Source organism: Pseudophryne corroboree, chromosome 5, assembly GCF_028390025.1.
Source record: "Pseudophryne corroboree isolate aPseCor3 chromosome 5, aPseCor3.hap2, whole genome shotgun sequence".
Lineage (NCBI taxonomy): Eukaryota > Metazoa > Chordata > Amphibia > Anura > Myobatrachidae > Pseudophryne > Pseudophryne corroboree.
This window is the reverse complement of record NC_086448.1, coordinates 684,730,593-684,747,023: the sequence shown is the minus strand read 5'-3', so window position 1 is coordinate 684,747,023 and position 16,431 is coordinate 684,730,593. Positions and strand designations below refer to the sequence as shown.

Here is a 16,431-nt window from a genome sequence, read left to right as displayed (position 1 = left end):
TGACAAATCCCAGAAGCCTCTGTGACAGCGGGAGGGAATGAGATGCCAGCAGTTTTTGTCTGTTTTCCAGTGCATGGGAGCAAGTGGTCAATTGTCATTTGCTCTTATTAGGGTGGCCGGATTTAGGGCAAAATTTGGCCAGGATTGGAAGCTCCAATCCCGGGGATTGCGGGATCAGGCGTCCCTTTGTGTTTTTAATGCCGGGCAGCGTTGAGCATCCTCAGGAGGATCAGATGCTGCCCGGCTCCCCCTGCGCAGCGTGATATGAAGTCAGAGGTCACGCTGCGCAACCAGCCGACCGTCACCTGCCCCGAGCCCGAAGGAAGTGGCCCGCCCCCGTAGCAGGGTGAGTTATGTGTGCGGGGCCGGTGGGACGGCCGGATACACAGGAAAAAAGCCAATTCTAGGAATCCCGGGATTGACTATTTTTCATTCCTGATACCAGGGATTGACAAAATGGCCCGAGATTGGCCACCCTAGCTTTCATCCATTTCCAGATTTTCATTCCCACCAGCCAGACAATTGTATAGTGCTTCTGTTCTAAGTACATCTTCATTGTATTTTATTTCTAGTAAAGTTCTTTTTGGCCACTTTTTAACCCACATCACCCTAATGCACCTTTTATTGGTTGTCTATTTACATGTCCAAGAATAAATTGTAACCTGCTCTCCCTACTTTCCCTGTAATGTATTGTGCGCAAAACGGGGTTTGTCATTTAATCCTTCCATTGCTAAATACTTAATTTCACATCAGTAATGAGGTATTTACATAATTCTAGGTAAAGTGTGGAATTACTAGTAATCAAGAAATTAGCATGCGCATGTTTAATCCCCTGTTGAAGGAAAAAAAAATCAATATTTAATTACTTTAAATGATTAGCTTTTGCACACATTTTCTAATTGGCCCAAATATTAAGTGACAGTAAAAAAAAGCTTTGCTTTATTCTTTAGTAGTTCTCTCCAATTGTCTTAATTAGACTAAATAGTAATTAAGAAATTCAGCATTACAAAAGAAACCGGTATTCAGTGATTTCCTTTCTTTAGTGCTGCCTGTGATGTTTCCTGTATGGTAGGCTATAATCTATATATGGTTATGTTTATTGATATAGGCCCGTAGGTAATTAGCGCCTTTATATAGTGTTATTGTTGTCCTGTAGCAGAGTTATAAATGTTCTGGTGAAGTGCAGTAAAAAGTTCTCCCTGCCACAAAAATATTTTCACGTGTATTCACAAGCCTCATAGAGATTGTGTTGGGCTGTTTTATAGGACGTTCACCAGATCAAATGGTACTAATGATGTGACCCATAGCTTCTCAGCATGGGTGTATCTATAGTGGGTGCAGGGTGTGAGGTACCCACTGGCCCCTGGGGCCCACGTCGACGCCATAGATATCACTGGGAACCCGGAGCTAATGCCAGGTTTCCGGAGACCTGTGGCATGGATATCACTAGACACATGGTGCCATGTTTCTGAAGATCTGGGCCTGCGCACAACAGAAATAACGGAGAAGTGGTATAGTCTATGGAGGACATGCGCCAGTGATAGAGCAGGGTGGTGACTGTACACTGGTAGGTTATGGGAGTATGCAGTTGTCATGTCAGCAATCATGTCAACAGTGCATGTGTTGGATCCACTTTACTGGCACTAGTATGTGAGCAATGCCTTCACTACCCCATGCTCCCTGCCGGGAGCATTTTCAGAGAGAAGGGGACCCGCGTGCAGCCTTCATCGAGGGCCCCCTCCGGTAGCAGTAGACTCTGGCATAATGCCATAGTCTACTGTGCATGTGCAGGTCTCCGGGAACATGGCGCCCGTGCCTTGTTCCCTGGGACATCTCCAGTGCGCATGCACAAATCACTCTGAAATGGCTGTGGCGGCCATTTTGCAAGTAATTTCTGTCTGCAGTGCAGGGCAGCTGTTGCGGAACTCTGGAGGGGTAAGTATAATATATGGGTGCAGTATGGGCCCCCCTCTGGATCCGGGGTCCCATGTGCACCGTGCACTTCACCCATTATAGAAACGCCTATGCTCCCTGCATCTGGCTTGCAGGATTCCTGGAAAATCCAAAATGATGATCACTGCAAAAACATATATAATACAGTAGTGCATTCATTTATTAAATGCAAAAACCAAGTGTTCAAAGAAATCTGAAGAGTGATCTCCTTATTCCAGATATGTATAGACAAGATCCATAGATGAAAGCATTCCACGCTACCTTTTCATATATGGATTAAATAATACCATAATCAACATATCTTTTATGGTCCTCCTTTCCATTCATGAAGAAAATGTGGTACATGTATGTAACTCACACATTTGGTTTTAATATACAGGTATCACACTTACAAATTATACAGGCACACTAAAAAGATATACTGCAGGTAGATTATCCCTCATATTGAGTTACATCAATTTGCAAGGTGACAAATGGTATTCAAGTCCTCCAAGTGGCGACGGAATCCCACCACATTGACTGCAAGCTCATATGGTGCAGCACAAAGGATCACCGCAGCACGCCGTGACACATTTGTGTTTGAGGTCTTTTTCAAAAGGCCGCTCGGCCCGGATAGAATGAATGTGGTGCTGACTTTCATTCAAACAAGTTCAGGTGCCATTATTTGTACCCAATAGTTTATAGAATCTGTTGTCTTGTACCACGGAGCAGCTGTAGCGCCAGGAACTCAGGCTTGATGAACTGGAATGTCACTTTGTACCACACTCTCCATTATGAAACTTTTGTGTGTAGCATGGTTAGGGAGACCCATGCCATAATTATGTGACCCCATCTGAAGGGATCGCAACAACTTAATGTAGTTTTAATGTACTAATGAATAAAGACAAAATCTTTTTTTAATTGTGCTACTCTATATATGTTATATTGTACAATAAAGAGAATAAAAGAATACTGAGTTGATGAATTTCACTAAATTTCTGCAAGCTGTAATCATGACTGGACAAAACGTTGCCTATTCTAGAGAATGGTACTGGATTTCAGTCTATCAGTCTAGGGCAGGCATTCCCAACCACGGTCCTCAAGGCACACCAACAGTGCAGGTTTTAGTGATATCCAGGCTTCAGCACAGGTGACTTCATTGGTAGCTCAGTTATTTTGATTTAACCATCTGTGCTGCAGCCTGGATATCACTAAAACCTGCACTGTTGGTGTGCCTTGAGGACCGTGGTTGGGAATGCCTGGTCTAGGGGCTAGATGAATCATCGCTTGGAAAGTGATAAAATGGAGAGTGAAAAAGTGCCAGCCAATCAGGTCCTAACTGCCATGTCACAGGCTGTGTTTGAAAAATGGTAGTTAGGAGCTGATTGGCTGGTACTTTTTCACTCTCCATTTTGTCACTCTCCAAGCGATGATGCATCTGGCCCACCATCTCTGCAGGCAGATGGTTAATAAGCAACAGAGGGTAGGGGGGGGGGGGGTTTCCTAAAAGCTCAGTGACCTCTGAATTTTGGTACTCACATAAATACAGTACATACATATATATTCAGTTACGAGAAGCCCTTTAAAGTGCCCATAAACAGGTCAATCTTTGTGAGGCTTGAACCATATAAAATTTCATTTGATTAATTCTAATATGTGGTACCAGGGTAATCTATGCCAATAACTCCTTAAGTAACCTTATCTAGTTCAGCCATCTGCGTGTGTAGTCTAATATGATGTTTATTAACACCTGTGCCACACTTTGTTAAGCTGGGCATACACTATACAATTATCTGGCAGATCTTCTGACAGATCTGGCTGGCTGGAATTAAAATCTGGTAATGGATGAGAGCAAATGACAATCGACCATTTGCTCCCAAACACTGGAAAATGGACAAAACCTGTCATTGATATAAATTGTTTAAATAATTGATTTAACCAATTTGCCTGAACGACAGGTTTTGTCCATTTTCCAGTGTTTGGGAGCAAACGGTTGATTGTCATTTGCTCTCATCCATTACCAGATTTTAATTCCAGCCAGCCAGATCTGTCAAAAGATCTACCAGAAAATTGTATAGTTTATGCCCAGCTTAAGGAACGTTCCAGTAGAACACATACGCAGCAGTGCTCCCAGTATACAGATTACGTGTTTATCTTGACCACATGTTTGTAAACAAATTTACACTATTGTTTTCTACAAAAGTCTGAGCTGTGCAGCAGTGGTTCCCTAACTGTCTTCATCACTTTGCACTAGAGAATCAGGATTTTGCTCATGGAATCATTAGGCCAAAAGCTTCATGGTGAGAAATTTATCAAAAATCATTAAATTAGGTAAATTGTGTTTATCTGGCATCCATACGGTCAGTTATGTAGTGGTGGACAGTGGTGCGCTTCTGTTTGTTCACATATTTTATGATTGCCAGCCTCCGGCTCTAGTTTTGCTTATCACATAGACCACAAATAACTTGATTTGGTCCTGGATCACCCAGCTGTGACACTCCTACAAATGCCCCGAGGCACCTAGTTTGGGAACCAGTGTAGTACAGAATACACAATGCTTCCAAATAAATATTGTTCCAGTCAAATTTATGAATACTGTATGCACCAAAATGTATGTGTGTTTCCCATGACTTGCATGCATAGATGTGATGATTTGTCGTTCAGTATTTAAAACATAGATCGTGTATTCTCTTCTAGACAAAAAAAAGAAACCCAAGCTGTTAAACAAGTTTGATAAGACAATAAAAAGTGAGCTTGATGCTGCTGAAAAACTGCGGAAAAAGGTCAGTTTATTAGGTACATTTGCTTTCTAATACATAGGTGTATCTGTTGCGGAGGCTGATGAGATGATGATACAGTATTTGGTAGTGCTAGCTAGCCAGGTCTGATTGGCTCATGTCATTCATTAGTCATACTCTTACATTATTTAATGAATATTATTTTTGTATTACATACATATTACACAGCATAGAATATTTTATTATTCTCCTCAGGCCCTGCTGCCTCAGTGTAGACTATACATACTAGTTTTAATTTTGTCAAAAGCCACGTTAGATCTGTTTGTATATGTTCCTATGGAGTGTAGTAGGAAACCAGGTAAACTCCACACAGATAGGGCCCTGGTAGGAATCAAACCCATGACCCTGTCCTGTGGGGCTGTTCTAACCACTATGCCGCACTATATAAGGTTGTGGCCATCTATACATAGTATTACATACTATTTGTTTGTAATTCCCATTGGTTTTTATAGGGGAAAACAGCATGACAATTTAATTCCCTGTTTGTGTTTTATATGCGAAATGTAACTTCTGCATTAATACCACTATCTGGACACTATTGTCTCAGGTATATGGCACTTCATTACTTTGTTTTATTGTGTACAAATAGGGCAATGTGACTTTAGCATTTACTACTCCATGTGTTCATGTTACATAGGTATACTGTACCTACTATACTTTACTCCTCAGCTGGACAAACCGTGGGATGGTACATGTGAAAGCGCTTTGTGTTTATTTTCCTGCTTATATTCGGGACACAAACTGTACATGAGCCCCATAGTACACAATCTTCTATTATGTTTTTTGTTTATTGTTTTAAAAATAGGCCACACAGAAATAAGTAATTTGTGGTACCTATTAATTTACTGGTTCTTTATTTTTATTTCATTTATCACTGATAGTGTTGCTTTTTTTTTTTTTTTTTACATATGTTTATTTTTGTTACATAATAAGTTTTAGCAATATTAGTAGGATTATTTTACATGGTGCCACTAATTGTGCAGGGCAGTATATCGCAATGATAAAGAACAGGGGGAACAAAGCAAGAATGTTAACTTTATATCACACTTATCCATGCGGGTATTTAGTAGTACATGCTGTATATGTAAGAGTGTTATAATTGGTACATACGGATGGAGCCTCCAGTATCTTTGCTCGCTGAGGCGTAAGTTGCGATCACACATATGCAGCTTGCCTAGTCGTAGGAAGGCGCACAGAGCGTTTGGCGTTACTTTTGAGTGTAATACCGGTGATCATCCACCAGATGTAGCTTTTTAAAATCACCATTGCACATGCGTGTGGTCTCCATTAAAATACAATACTAAACTACAGCGTAAGAACTACTTTACTGGAGCGTCTCATTACGCTACAGTATTTAAAATACAGTATATAGAACTGTATATAGTACAGTATATACAGACGCAAATAGTACAGTATATACAGACGCAAACGAACGTGATAAAGCTACAGTATAGTCCATTGACGTTAGGGATATATCAGCGCCCACGTTCCGCAGACAAACCAACAACTAAAATTAGCATTGTATACAGACGCAAACGAACGTGTTACAGTTACATTATGGTCCATTGATGTTAAGGATACTGTATGTGAGCATCCAAATGGATGCGACGTGTCCGAGTGGTGAAGTGTGCCGCTTCCCATGCTTAGAGTCCCGTGTTCGATACTCAAAGTGCGAATGCAAGTTAATTTTTTCCTGACACTAAATTATTATTTTTTTGTATCTATTGTAATATACCTTCACATTCAATAGAGGTGTGCACACAAGTTTTACATAAATCAGGGTATGGCAGCAGGAGCGTCTCATTCCACTATCTAAAATACACAACGGCTATGGGGATAAGCGAGCTCTATGCACCGTACTGTACACATACAGTACTGTAGCAGGACAGACTCAATTGACATGGCTGCTGCCCGTGAACCCCCGCCTCATGGAAGCCCTCTGCTATGGAGAGAGCGACGGCATAGGTTTTGCAAGAATCAGGGCAATGTTGAAGGAGCATCTCAATACCCTAGTTAAATTATACAGGGACAATAGGGATAAGCGAGCTCTGTGCACATTACGTTACACCAGACTCGATTGCATACAGTAGCAAGTTGACAAAATGGCTGCCGCCTGTGACACTGCACCTCATGGAAGCCTATGGAGCCAGCGACGGCATTGGTTTTGCAAGAATCAGAATAATAGATATAATAAATAATAGATAAAATAATAGAATAAAAAATTAATAAGCAATAGTGTATACAGACGCAAAAGTACGCGTTTAAGCTACAGTATGGTCCATTGAAGTTAGGGGTACAGTTTGTGAGCGTCCAAGTCCCATAACCATTAGGGCATAATCAAAAACTAATTGGAAGGGATCACTGCTTACATTTACACATGAGCTTGTGTACTGTATCTGTCATGAGGTGTACGCATGCCATTTTTTCTTCTGCATTTTATTTAAAAATATATATATTGTAATATACTGTACTGTACCTTTACATTCAATAGAAATACTGTATGCACACAGGTTTTACATGAATCAGGGCAATGCTGCAGGAGCGTCCCATTATGCTATCTAAAATACACAGCGACTATGGTTGGGGATAAGTGAGTCCTGTCATCATAAGCTGTCTGCTGTACTGTACAGTACACAGTACATGCATTTGCATCTGGGATGCTTTTGGGTGTTTGTAAAGAAAAAAAATCTGTACATTTGTACTGTAAGTGTAGTACAGTACTGTATTTTGAAATTATACACAGAATATAAGCATGTCACATACTGTACTGTATCATAGGATTTAGCAGGAACTGTCTGTGCGACTTACTGTAGTACAGTACATTTACTGTATACAGTATACCTCTAATACACAATTCCTGTGGAAAATAATGTAAAAATTACATGTACAGGTACAGTATCTGTACAGTACTATATATGGAGCATTTTCTTTACTGATCCACTTATTTAATTGTTTTTACTTCACAATGTACAGCAGGGATGGGGAAGTTTGGGTCCTCCAGCTGTTGTTGAACTACACATACCAGCATGCCTTGCTACAGTTTTGGTATTTGGCCATGCTAAAACTGTTGCATGGCATGCTGGGATGTATAGTTCAACAACGGCTGGAGGACCGAAGGTTTCCCATCCCTGATGTACAGTATTGAACAGCATTTCTTTGGAAACTGACTTACTGTACAGTATATTTATAGACCAGCCTACTGTACACCCAAAACTTTTGTTTGCCATAATACAGTTGAATATGTATAAAGTACCATATTAAAGACGCAACTTAAGAAAAATCACAAAGCATGACTACTGTAAATCTCAGTCAATGAGATTTGAAGCCGTGCCATACTGTACATGGCAGGATAAAGTAAATACTGTATGTACAGTACAGTACAGTGTGGACAGATCTCTACTGTATGCATTAAATTCCAAATGCAATTTAGAGTAACCTTGTCCGAAATCTTTTGTCTGTTTAACTGAAGACTAGATGGTCCAAGTGATTCTTACAGTATCTTCCATGAAAATCTATGTTTGTACACTCGGTGGCCACTTCATTAGGTACACCTGCATGTTAATGAAACTATCTAGTCAGCCAATCAAAATGGCAGCATAAAAGCATGCAGACATGGAGTGGTTGTTGCTCAGACCGAACACTAAAGTGGAGATCTAGGGGTAAATTTACTAAACCTTCTAAAAATGAAAAGTGATGATGTTGCCCATAGCAACCAATCAGATTCTATCTATCATATCTCTATTGCATCCTAGAAAATGATAGACAGAATCTGATTGGTTGCTATGGTCAACATCATTACTTTAAAATTTTAGAATATACCCCCCAATGGAATCTACGTGACCTTGGAGTGATGTTAGCACCGGGTGGATGTTTTGAGTATCTCAGAACTGCGGATCTCCTGGGATTTTTACATACAACAATGGTGGTCATTCCGAGTTGTTCGCTCGTTGCCGATTTTCACTATATTGCGATTAGTCGCTTAATGCGCATGCGCAAGGTTCGCAGAGCGCATGCGCTTAGTTATTTTACACAAAAGTTAGGTATTTTACTCACGGCATAACGAGGAATTTTCATCGTTCTGGTGATCGTACTGTGATTGACAGGAAGTGGGTGTTTCTGGGCGGAAACTGGCCGTTTTCTGGGAGTGTGTGAAAAAACGCTGGCGTTTCTGGGAAAAACGCGGGAGTGTCTGAAGAAACGGGGGAGTGTCTGGGCGAACGCTGGGTGTGTTTGTGACGTCAAACCAGGAACGAAACTGACTGATCTGATCGCAATGTCTGAGTAAGTCTGGAGCTACTCAGAAACTTCTAAGAAATTTCTATTCGCAATTGTGCTAATCTTTCGTTCGCAATTCTGCTAAGCTAAGATACACTCCCAGAGGGCGGCGGCTTAGCGTGTGCAATGCTGCTAAAAGCAGCTAGTGAGCGAACAACTCGGAATGAGGGCCAGTGTCCAGAGTTTACAGAAAATGGTGGCGCAAAGCAAAACATCCAGATAGCGGCAGTACTTTGGGCAATAACACCTTGTTATTGAGTTATATGATAGAGGATGATAGATAGAATGGTCCACTTGTAAAATCAGACTTGCAAAATTTTCAAATCCACAATTGAATCTGCCCCTGAGGCTGCATTGGTCACATACAGGCTAACCAAAAGTGGACAGGTGAAGACTGGTCTGCCGAATTTCAATTTCTGCTGTGACATGCTGATGGAAAGGGTCAGTGGGACAGATGTATTAACCTGGATAAGGCATAAGGAAGTGATAAACCAGCTATAAAGGCAAGGTGATACACGCACCAGCCAATCAGCTCCAATATGTAAATTAACAGTTAGGCGTTGATTGGCTGGTGCGTGTATCACCTTGCATTTATCACTGGTTTATCACTTCCTTGTGCCTTCTCCAGGTTAATACATCTGCCGCACTGTTTGATGTAAAAGACATGACTCCATTCTGTCCTCTTTCAAGGTCTGGTGATGGTTAATGGTGTGGGAAATGTGTTCTTAGCACACATTGGGCTTCTCAATACCAGTTGTGCATCCTTTAAATTCTACAGCACCTGAGTGCTGCTGATTATGGGCCTTATTCAGTATGTATCGCATCAGCAATGCGATTGCATACTGACAGTTTTCCGGCCAGTGCGCATGTGCGTGTACTGGGAAAAGTGTTCGCACTGCACCAATGCGAACGACTCTGCCTGACTGACAAGCAGAGGTGTTCGCAGGGCTGTTGGGGGTCAGCAACACGGCGCTGCGGTTGTAAAAACAAGAGGGACTAGGCTGTTTTCGGTCACACAAGGCCACTGCGGCGGGGGGCATGGCAGCAGCCCGACTGCCTTCGCAGCCTACCTGCACAGACAGGGGAGCTACTCTCATTCAGTAATGCAGTTGCAACTGAATTGCGATTGCACCGCTGGCGAGTGAGAGCAGTTGCAGTTTTCCCTTAAACCTCCTATTGGCTGAGGGGTTTCACTCCCTCCTGACAATGAACCATTCTAAACAACTTAACAATATAATAACGACACGGAGACATGCATTTTGGCAGAAAGTTGTTAGCTATTTATTGTTAATCTAAATAACTAGATGAAACCTGCAATAAAATGAAATTAATATGAATATTAATAAAAAGAGTATGGTGGCCAGAAAAAAGAACGGCTGAAATCCAAACACAAAAAACCCCAAGCTAATTAAATCTAAACCACTCCAAATCACAAAACAAAGGTATCCACTCAACCTTCATCTTGACTACCCACCCTGAAGGGTGATGACGCTGCCCCCTGAAGGGTGGTCCAGCAGATATAACAGTCAACGAAGGAGAGTGCACCTAAACAGCACCAAACCGACTAAAAACTGTGATTAACAACTCAAAAACGAGAACCTGCCGCTCTTTTCTGCCAACAAATAGCTAACGAGACATTACCCGCCAACAACCTCAAGCCAAAATACCCTAACCCTAGTAAAACTAAAAAAGGGGCGGGAGGGTGGGAAGGCAAATTGAAAGAGACAAGGTACACACAGAACCAGCCCAATACAACCACTGACACCACCTCTCACTTTCCCTGATTGGCTGTAGACCATCATACCATCCTGATCCACCCCCAGCCCAGGAGGTTTAACTCTCTCCATTCCAAGATTGTCATTCTGTTCCCCTTATGGCAACTATTTGCCCATCGGTTAATTATTACTTCCAGGAGGATAAAGTACACACTCTGTCTCAAGTTGGTTCCACAAACATGAAAATACCTTCAATGTATACCATTATCATTCAAAGCCACCAGATTTCTATCCAATAGAGCAGTGTTTTCCAACCTCGGTCCTCAAGGCACACTAACAGTCCTGGTTTTAGTGATATCCAGGCTTGAACACAGGTGACTTAATTAGTACCTCAGTTATTTTGATTTCTCTAACGTCCTAGAGGATGCTGGGGACTCCGTAAGGACCATGGGGAATAGACGGGCTCCGCAGGAGACATGGGCACTTTAAGAAAGACTTTTGATTCTGGGTGTGCACTGGCTCCTCCCTCTATGCCCCTCCTCCAAACCTCAGTTTTAGACTGTTCCCAGAGGAAGATGGGTGCACTGCAGGGAGCTCTCCTGAGTTCCCTGCTAAGAAAGCATTTTTGTTAGGATTTTTTCTTATTATCAGGGAGTACTGCTGGCAACAGGCTCCCTGCATCGAGGGACTGAGGAGAGAGGAGCAGACCTACTTAAATGATAGGCTCTGCTTCTCGGCTACTGGACACCATTAGCTCCAGAGGGAGTGGAACACAGGTTCGTCCTGGGCGTTCATCCCAGAGCCGCGCCGCCGTTCTCCTCACAGAGCCGGAAGAAAGAAGACGTCTAAGGCGGCAGAAGCCTTCGGGTGCTTCACTGAGGTAACGCACAGCACGGCAGCTGTGCCCCATTGCCCCATTACACCTCACACACTCCGGTCACTGTAAGGGTGCAGGGCGCAGGGGGGGCGCCCTGGGCAGCAATAAATACCTCTCCTATGGCAAGATAACCTATATAAATGTACAGGTGGGCACTGTACATGTAGATAAAAGAGCCCCCGCCATATTTTACAAACTTTGAGCGGGACAGAAGCCCGCCGCCGAGGGGGCGGGGCTTCTCCCTCAGCACTCACCAGCGCCATTTTTTCTTCACAGCACCGCTGAGAGGAAGCTCCCCGGACTCTCCCCTGCTTGACACACGGTGACAGAAGGGTTTTAAAGTAGAGGGGGGGCACATAATTGGCAAATATATATACTACAGCGCTAATGGGTAAACATTCTGTGTTTTTCTCCTGGGTCATATAGTGCTGGGGTGTGTGCTGGCATACTCTCTCTCTGTCTCTCCAAAGGGCCTAAGGGGGATCCTGTCTTCAGAAAAGAGATCCCTGTGTGTGTGGGAGTGTGTCGGTACGCGCGTGTCGACATGTTTGACGATGAAGGCTCGCCTAAGGAGGAGGGGGAGTGCATGAGTGTCGGGTCGCAGTCGGCACCGCCGACACCGGACTGGGTGGATATGTGGAATGTCTTGAATGCTAATGTAAATTTATTGCATAAGAGATTAGACAAGACTGAGGCTAGGGATCAGTCAGGTTGTCAGATCCCAGTGGCACCGGGACCTTCTGGGTCTCAGAAGCGCACATTATCCCAGATCACTGACACAGATACCGACACAGATTCAGATTCTAGTGTCGACTACGAGGATGCAAAATTACAGCCAAAAGTGGCTAAAGGTATTCGTTACATGATGTTGCGATTAAAGAGGTTTTGCATATCACTGAGGAACCCCCTGTCCCTGACACGAGGGTGCACATGTATAAAGAGAAAAAACCTGAGGTCACTTTTCCGTCCTCATTTGAGCTAAGCGAATTGTGCGAAAAGGCTTGGGAATCTCCAGACAGGAGATTACAAGTTCCCAAAAGGATTCTTATGGTGTATCCCTTCCCACAAAAGGATAGGATACGATGGGAATCTTCGCCTAAAGTAGACAAGGCGTTGACACGCTTATCCAAGAAGGTGGCACTGCCTTCCCAGGATACGGCTACCCTCAAAGATCCTGCTGATCGTAAGCAGGAAGTTACCATGAAGTACATTTACACGCATTCCGGCACTATTGTTAGACCGGCGATGGCATCGGCCTGGGTTTGTTGTGCTTTCGCAGCATGGACCGATTCTAATGAGGTTGATGCCCTAGATAAGGATACCATTCTAATGACCCTAGCGCATATCAAGGATGCGGCATTATATATGAGGGATGCACAAAGAGACATTTGTTTACTGAGCTCCAGAATAAATGCTATGTCTGTTTCTGCTAGGCGACTCTTGTGGACCCGACAGTGGACGGGGGATGCCGACTCAAAGCGGCATATGGAGTCGTTGCCGTACAAGGGGGAGGAGTTGTTTGGAGAAGGCCTCTCGGACCTGGTCTCTACTGCTACAGCTGGTAAATCTAATTTTTTACCTTATGTTCCCCCTCAACATACTAAGAAGGCGCCTCATTATCAAATGCAGTCCTTTCGTTCAAATAAAAGCAAGAAGGTACGCGGGTCGTCCTTTCTTACTAGAGGTAAAGGCAAGGGAAAAAAGCTGCACACAGCTAGTTCCCAGGAACAGAAGTCCTCCCCTCCGTCTGCAAAATCAACCGCATGACGCTGGGGCTCCCCTGGGGGAGTCGGCTCAGGTGGGGGCACGTCTTCAAATTTTCAGCCACGTTTGGGTTCGCTCACAGGTGGATCCCTGGGCAATAGAGATTGTTTCTCAGGGATACAGGCTGGAATTCGAGGAGGTGCCTCCTCGCCGGTTTTTCAAATCGGCTCTGCCGGCTTCTCCATCAGAGAGGGAGTTGGTGTTATCTGCAATTCAAAAATTGTATCTTTAGCAGGTGATAGTCAAGGTTCCTCTTCTCCAGCAAGGAAAGGGGTATTACTCAACCCTGTTTGTGGTCCCGAAACCGGACGGTTCGGTCAGACCCATTTTGAATCTAAAATCCCTGAACCTGTACTTAAAAAAGTTCAAGTTCAAGATGGAATCGCTCAGGGCGGTCATCGCCAGCCTGGAGGGGGGGGATTGGATGGTTTCCCTGGACATAAAGGATGCATACCTTCATGTTCCGATTTTTCCTTCTCACCAGGCGTTCCTGATATTTGCGGTACAGGACTGTCATTACCAATTTCAGACGTTGCCGTTTGGGCTTTCCACGGCCCCGAGAATTTTCACCAAGATAATGGCGGAAATGATGGTGCTCCTGCGCAAGCAGGGTGTCACAATTATCCCATACTTGGACGATCTCCTCATAAAGGCGAGATCCCGAGAGACGTTACTGAACATCGTGTCACTGTCTGTGAGAACGTTGCAGCAGCACGGCTGGATTCTCAATATTCCGAAGTCCCAGCTGGTTCCTACAACGCGTCTGACCTTTTTGGGCCTGATTCTGGACACAGAACAGAAAAAGGTTTTTCTTCCGATGGAAAAGGCTCAGGAGCTCATGACTCTGGTCAAGGACCTGTTGAAACCAAAAAAAGTTTCAGTGCATCACTGTACTCGAGTCCTGGGGAAGATGGTGGCATCTTACGAGGCCATTCCCTTCGGCAGGTTCCATGCGAGGACTTTTCAATGGGACCTACTGGACAAGTGGTCCGGGGTCTCATCTACAGATGTATCAAAAGATCACCTTGTCTCCCAGAGCCAGGGTGTCTCTCCTGTGGTGGCTACACAGTGCTCACCTCTTAGAGGGTCGCAGATTCGGCATTCAGGATTGGATCCTGGTGACCACGGACGCAAGCCTCCGAGGTTGGGGTGCAGTCACTCTGGGAAGAAATTTTCAAGGTCTCTGGTCAAGTCTAGAGATTTGTCTCCACATCAGTGTCCTGGAGTTGAGGGCCATATACAACGCCCTACGTCAAGCGGAGGCATTACTTCGGGACAAACCTGTTCTAATTCAGTCTGACAATGTCACGGCAGTGACTCATGTAAACCGCCAAGGCGGCACAAGGAGCAGAGTGGCCTTGACAGAGGCCACCAGGATTCTTCGCTGGGCGGAGGGTCATGTAAGCGTACTGTCAGCAGTGTTCATCCCGGGGGTGGACAACTGGGAAGCGGACTTCCTCAGCAGACACGACCTGCATCCGGGAGAGTGGGGACTTCATCAGGAAGTCTTCGCACAGATCGCGGGTCGGTGGGGACTGCCTCAGATAGACATGATAGCGTCCCGGATCAACAAGAAGCTAAAGAGGTATTGCGCCAGGTCAAGAGACCCTCAGGCGGTAGCGGTAGACGCTTTGGTGACACCATGGGTGTTCAGATCGGTCTATGTGTTCCCTCCTCTGCCTCTCATACCCAAGGTGTTGAGAATAATAAGACAAAGAAGGGTGAAAACAATTCTCATTGTTCCAGATTGGCCACGAAGGACTTGGTATCCGGATCTGCTAGAGTTGCTTACAGAAGATCCGTGGCCTCTTCCTCTAAGGCAGGACCTGCTGCAGCAGGGGCCCTGTCTGTTCCAAGACTTACCGCGGCTGCGTTTGACGGCATGGCGGTTGAACGCCGGATCCTAGCAGAAAAAGGTATTCCGGAGGAAGTCATTCCTACCCTGATCAAGGCTAGGAAGGACGTGACATTGAAACATTATCACCGTATATGGCGAAAATATGTTTCTTGGTGTGAGGCCAGGACTGCTCCTACGGAGGAGTTTCATTTGGGCCGTCTCCTTCACTTCCTTCAAACAGGAGTGAATTTGGGCCTAAAATTAGGGTCCATAAAGGTTCAAATTTCGGCCTTATCCATTTTCTTTCAAAAAGAATTGGCTTCTCTTCCTGAAGTACAGACATTTGTGAAGGGAGTGCTGCATATTCAGCCTCCTTTTGTACCTCCGGTGGCACCTTGGGATCTTAACGTAGTGTTAAGTTTCCTTAAGTCACATTGGTTTGAACCACTCAAAACGGTGGAGTTAAAATATTTCACTTGGAAGGTGGTCATGTTGCTAGCCTTGGCTTCGGCTAGGCGAGTCTCGGAATTGGCGGCTTTATCACATAAAAGCCCCTATCTGGTTTTTCATGTGGATGGGGCGGAATTGCGGACTCGTCCTCAATTCCTACCTAAAGTGGTTTCATCCTTTCATATGAATCAACCTTTTGTTGTGCCTGTGGCTACGCGTGACTTGGAGGATTCCGAGTCCCTGGATGTGGTCAAGGCTTTGAAAATTTACGTGGCCAGAACGGCTAGAGTCAGAAAAACAGAAGCACTATTTGTCCTGTATGCAGCCAACAAGGTTGGCGCTCCTGCTTCAAAGCAGACTATTGCTCACTGGATCTGTAACACGATTCAGCGGGCACATTCTACGGCAGGATTGCAATTGCCTAAATCGGTTAAGGCCCATTCCACTAGGAAGGTGGGCTCTTCTTGGGCGGCTGCCCGAGGGGTCTCGGCATTACAGTTGTGCCGAGCAGCTACTTGGTCGGGGTCAAACACCTTTGCAAAGTTCTATAAGTTTGATACCCTGGCTGAGGAGGACCTCCTGTTTGCTCAATTGGTGCTGCAGAGTCATCCGCACTCTCCCGCCCGTTTGGGAGCTTTGGTATAATCCCCATGGTCCTTACGGAGTCCCCAACATCCTCTAGGACGTTAGAGAAAAAAAGATTTTACACTTACCGGTAAATCTATTTCTCGTAGTCCGTAGAGGATGCTGGACGCCTGTCCCAAGTGCGGACTACTTCTGCAA

At 44.4% G+C, this 16,431-nt stretch overlaps 1 protein-coding gene across 1 annotated transcript in view; it reads left to right on the top strand.

Annotated features, from left to right (window-relative positions):
• Nucleotides 1-16,431, top strand: part of ASPH (aspartate beta-hydroxylase) — a 452,693-nt gene that overhangs the window by 274,365 nt on the left and 161,897 nt on the right. Inside the window, exon 20 of the mRNA XM_063925233.1 lies at nucleotides 4,630-4,715. Coding sequence (XP_063781303.1) covers nucleotides 4,630-4,715 — 86 coding nt within the window. The remainder of the gene's footprint in view (nucleotides 1-4,629; nucleotides 4,716-16,431) is intronic.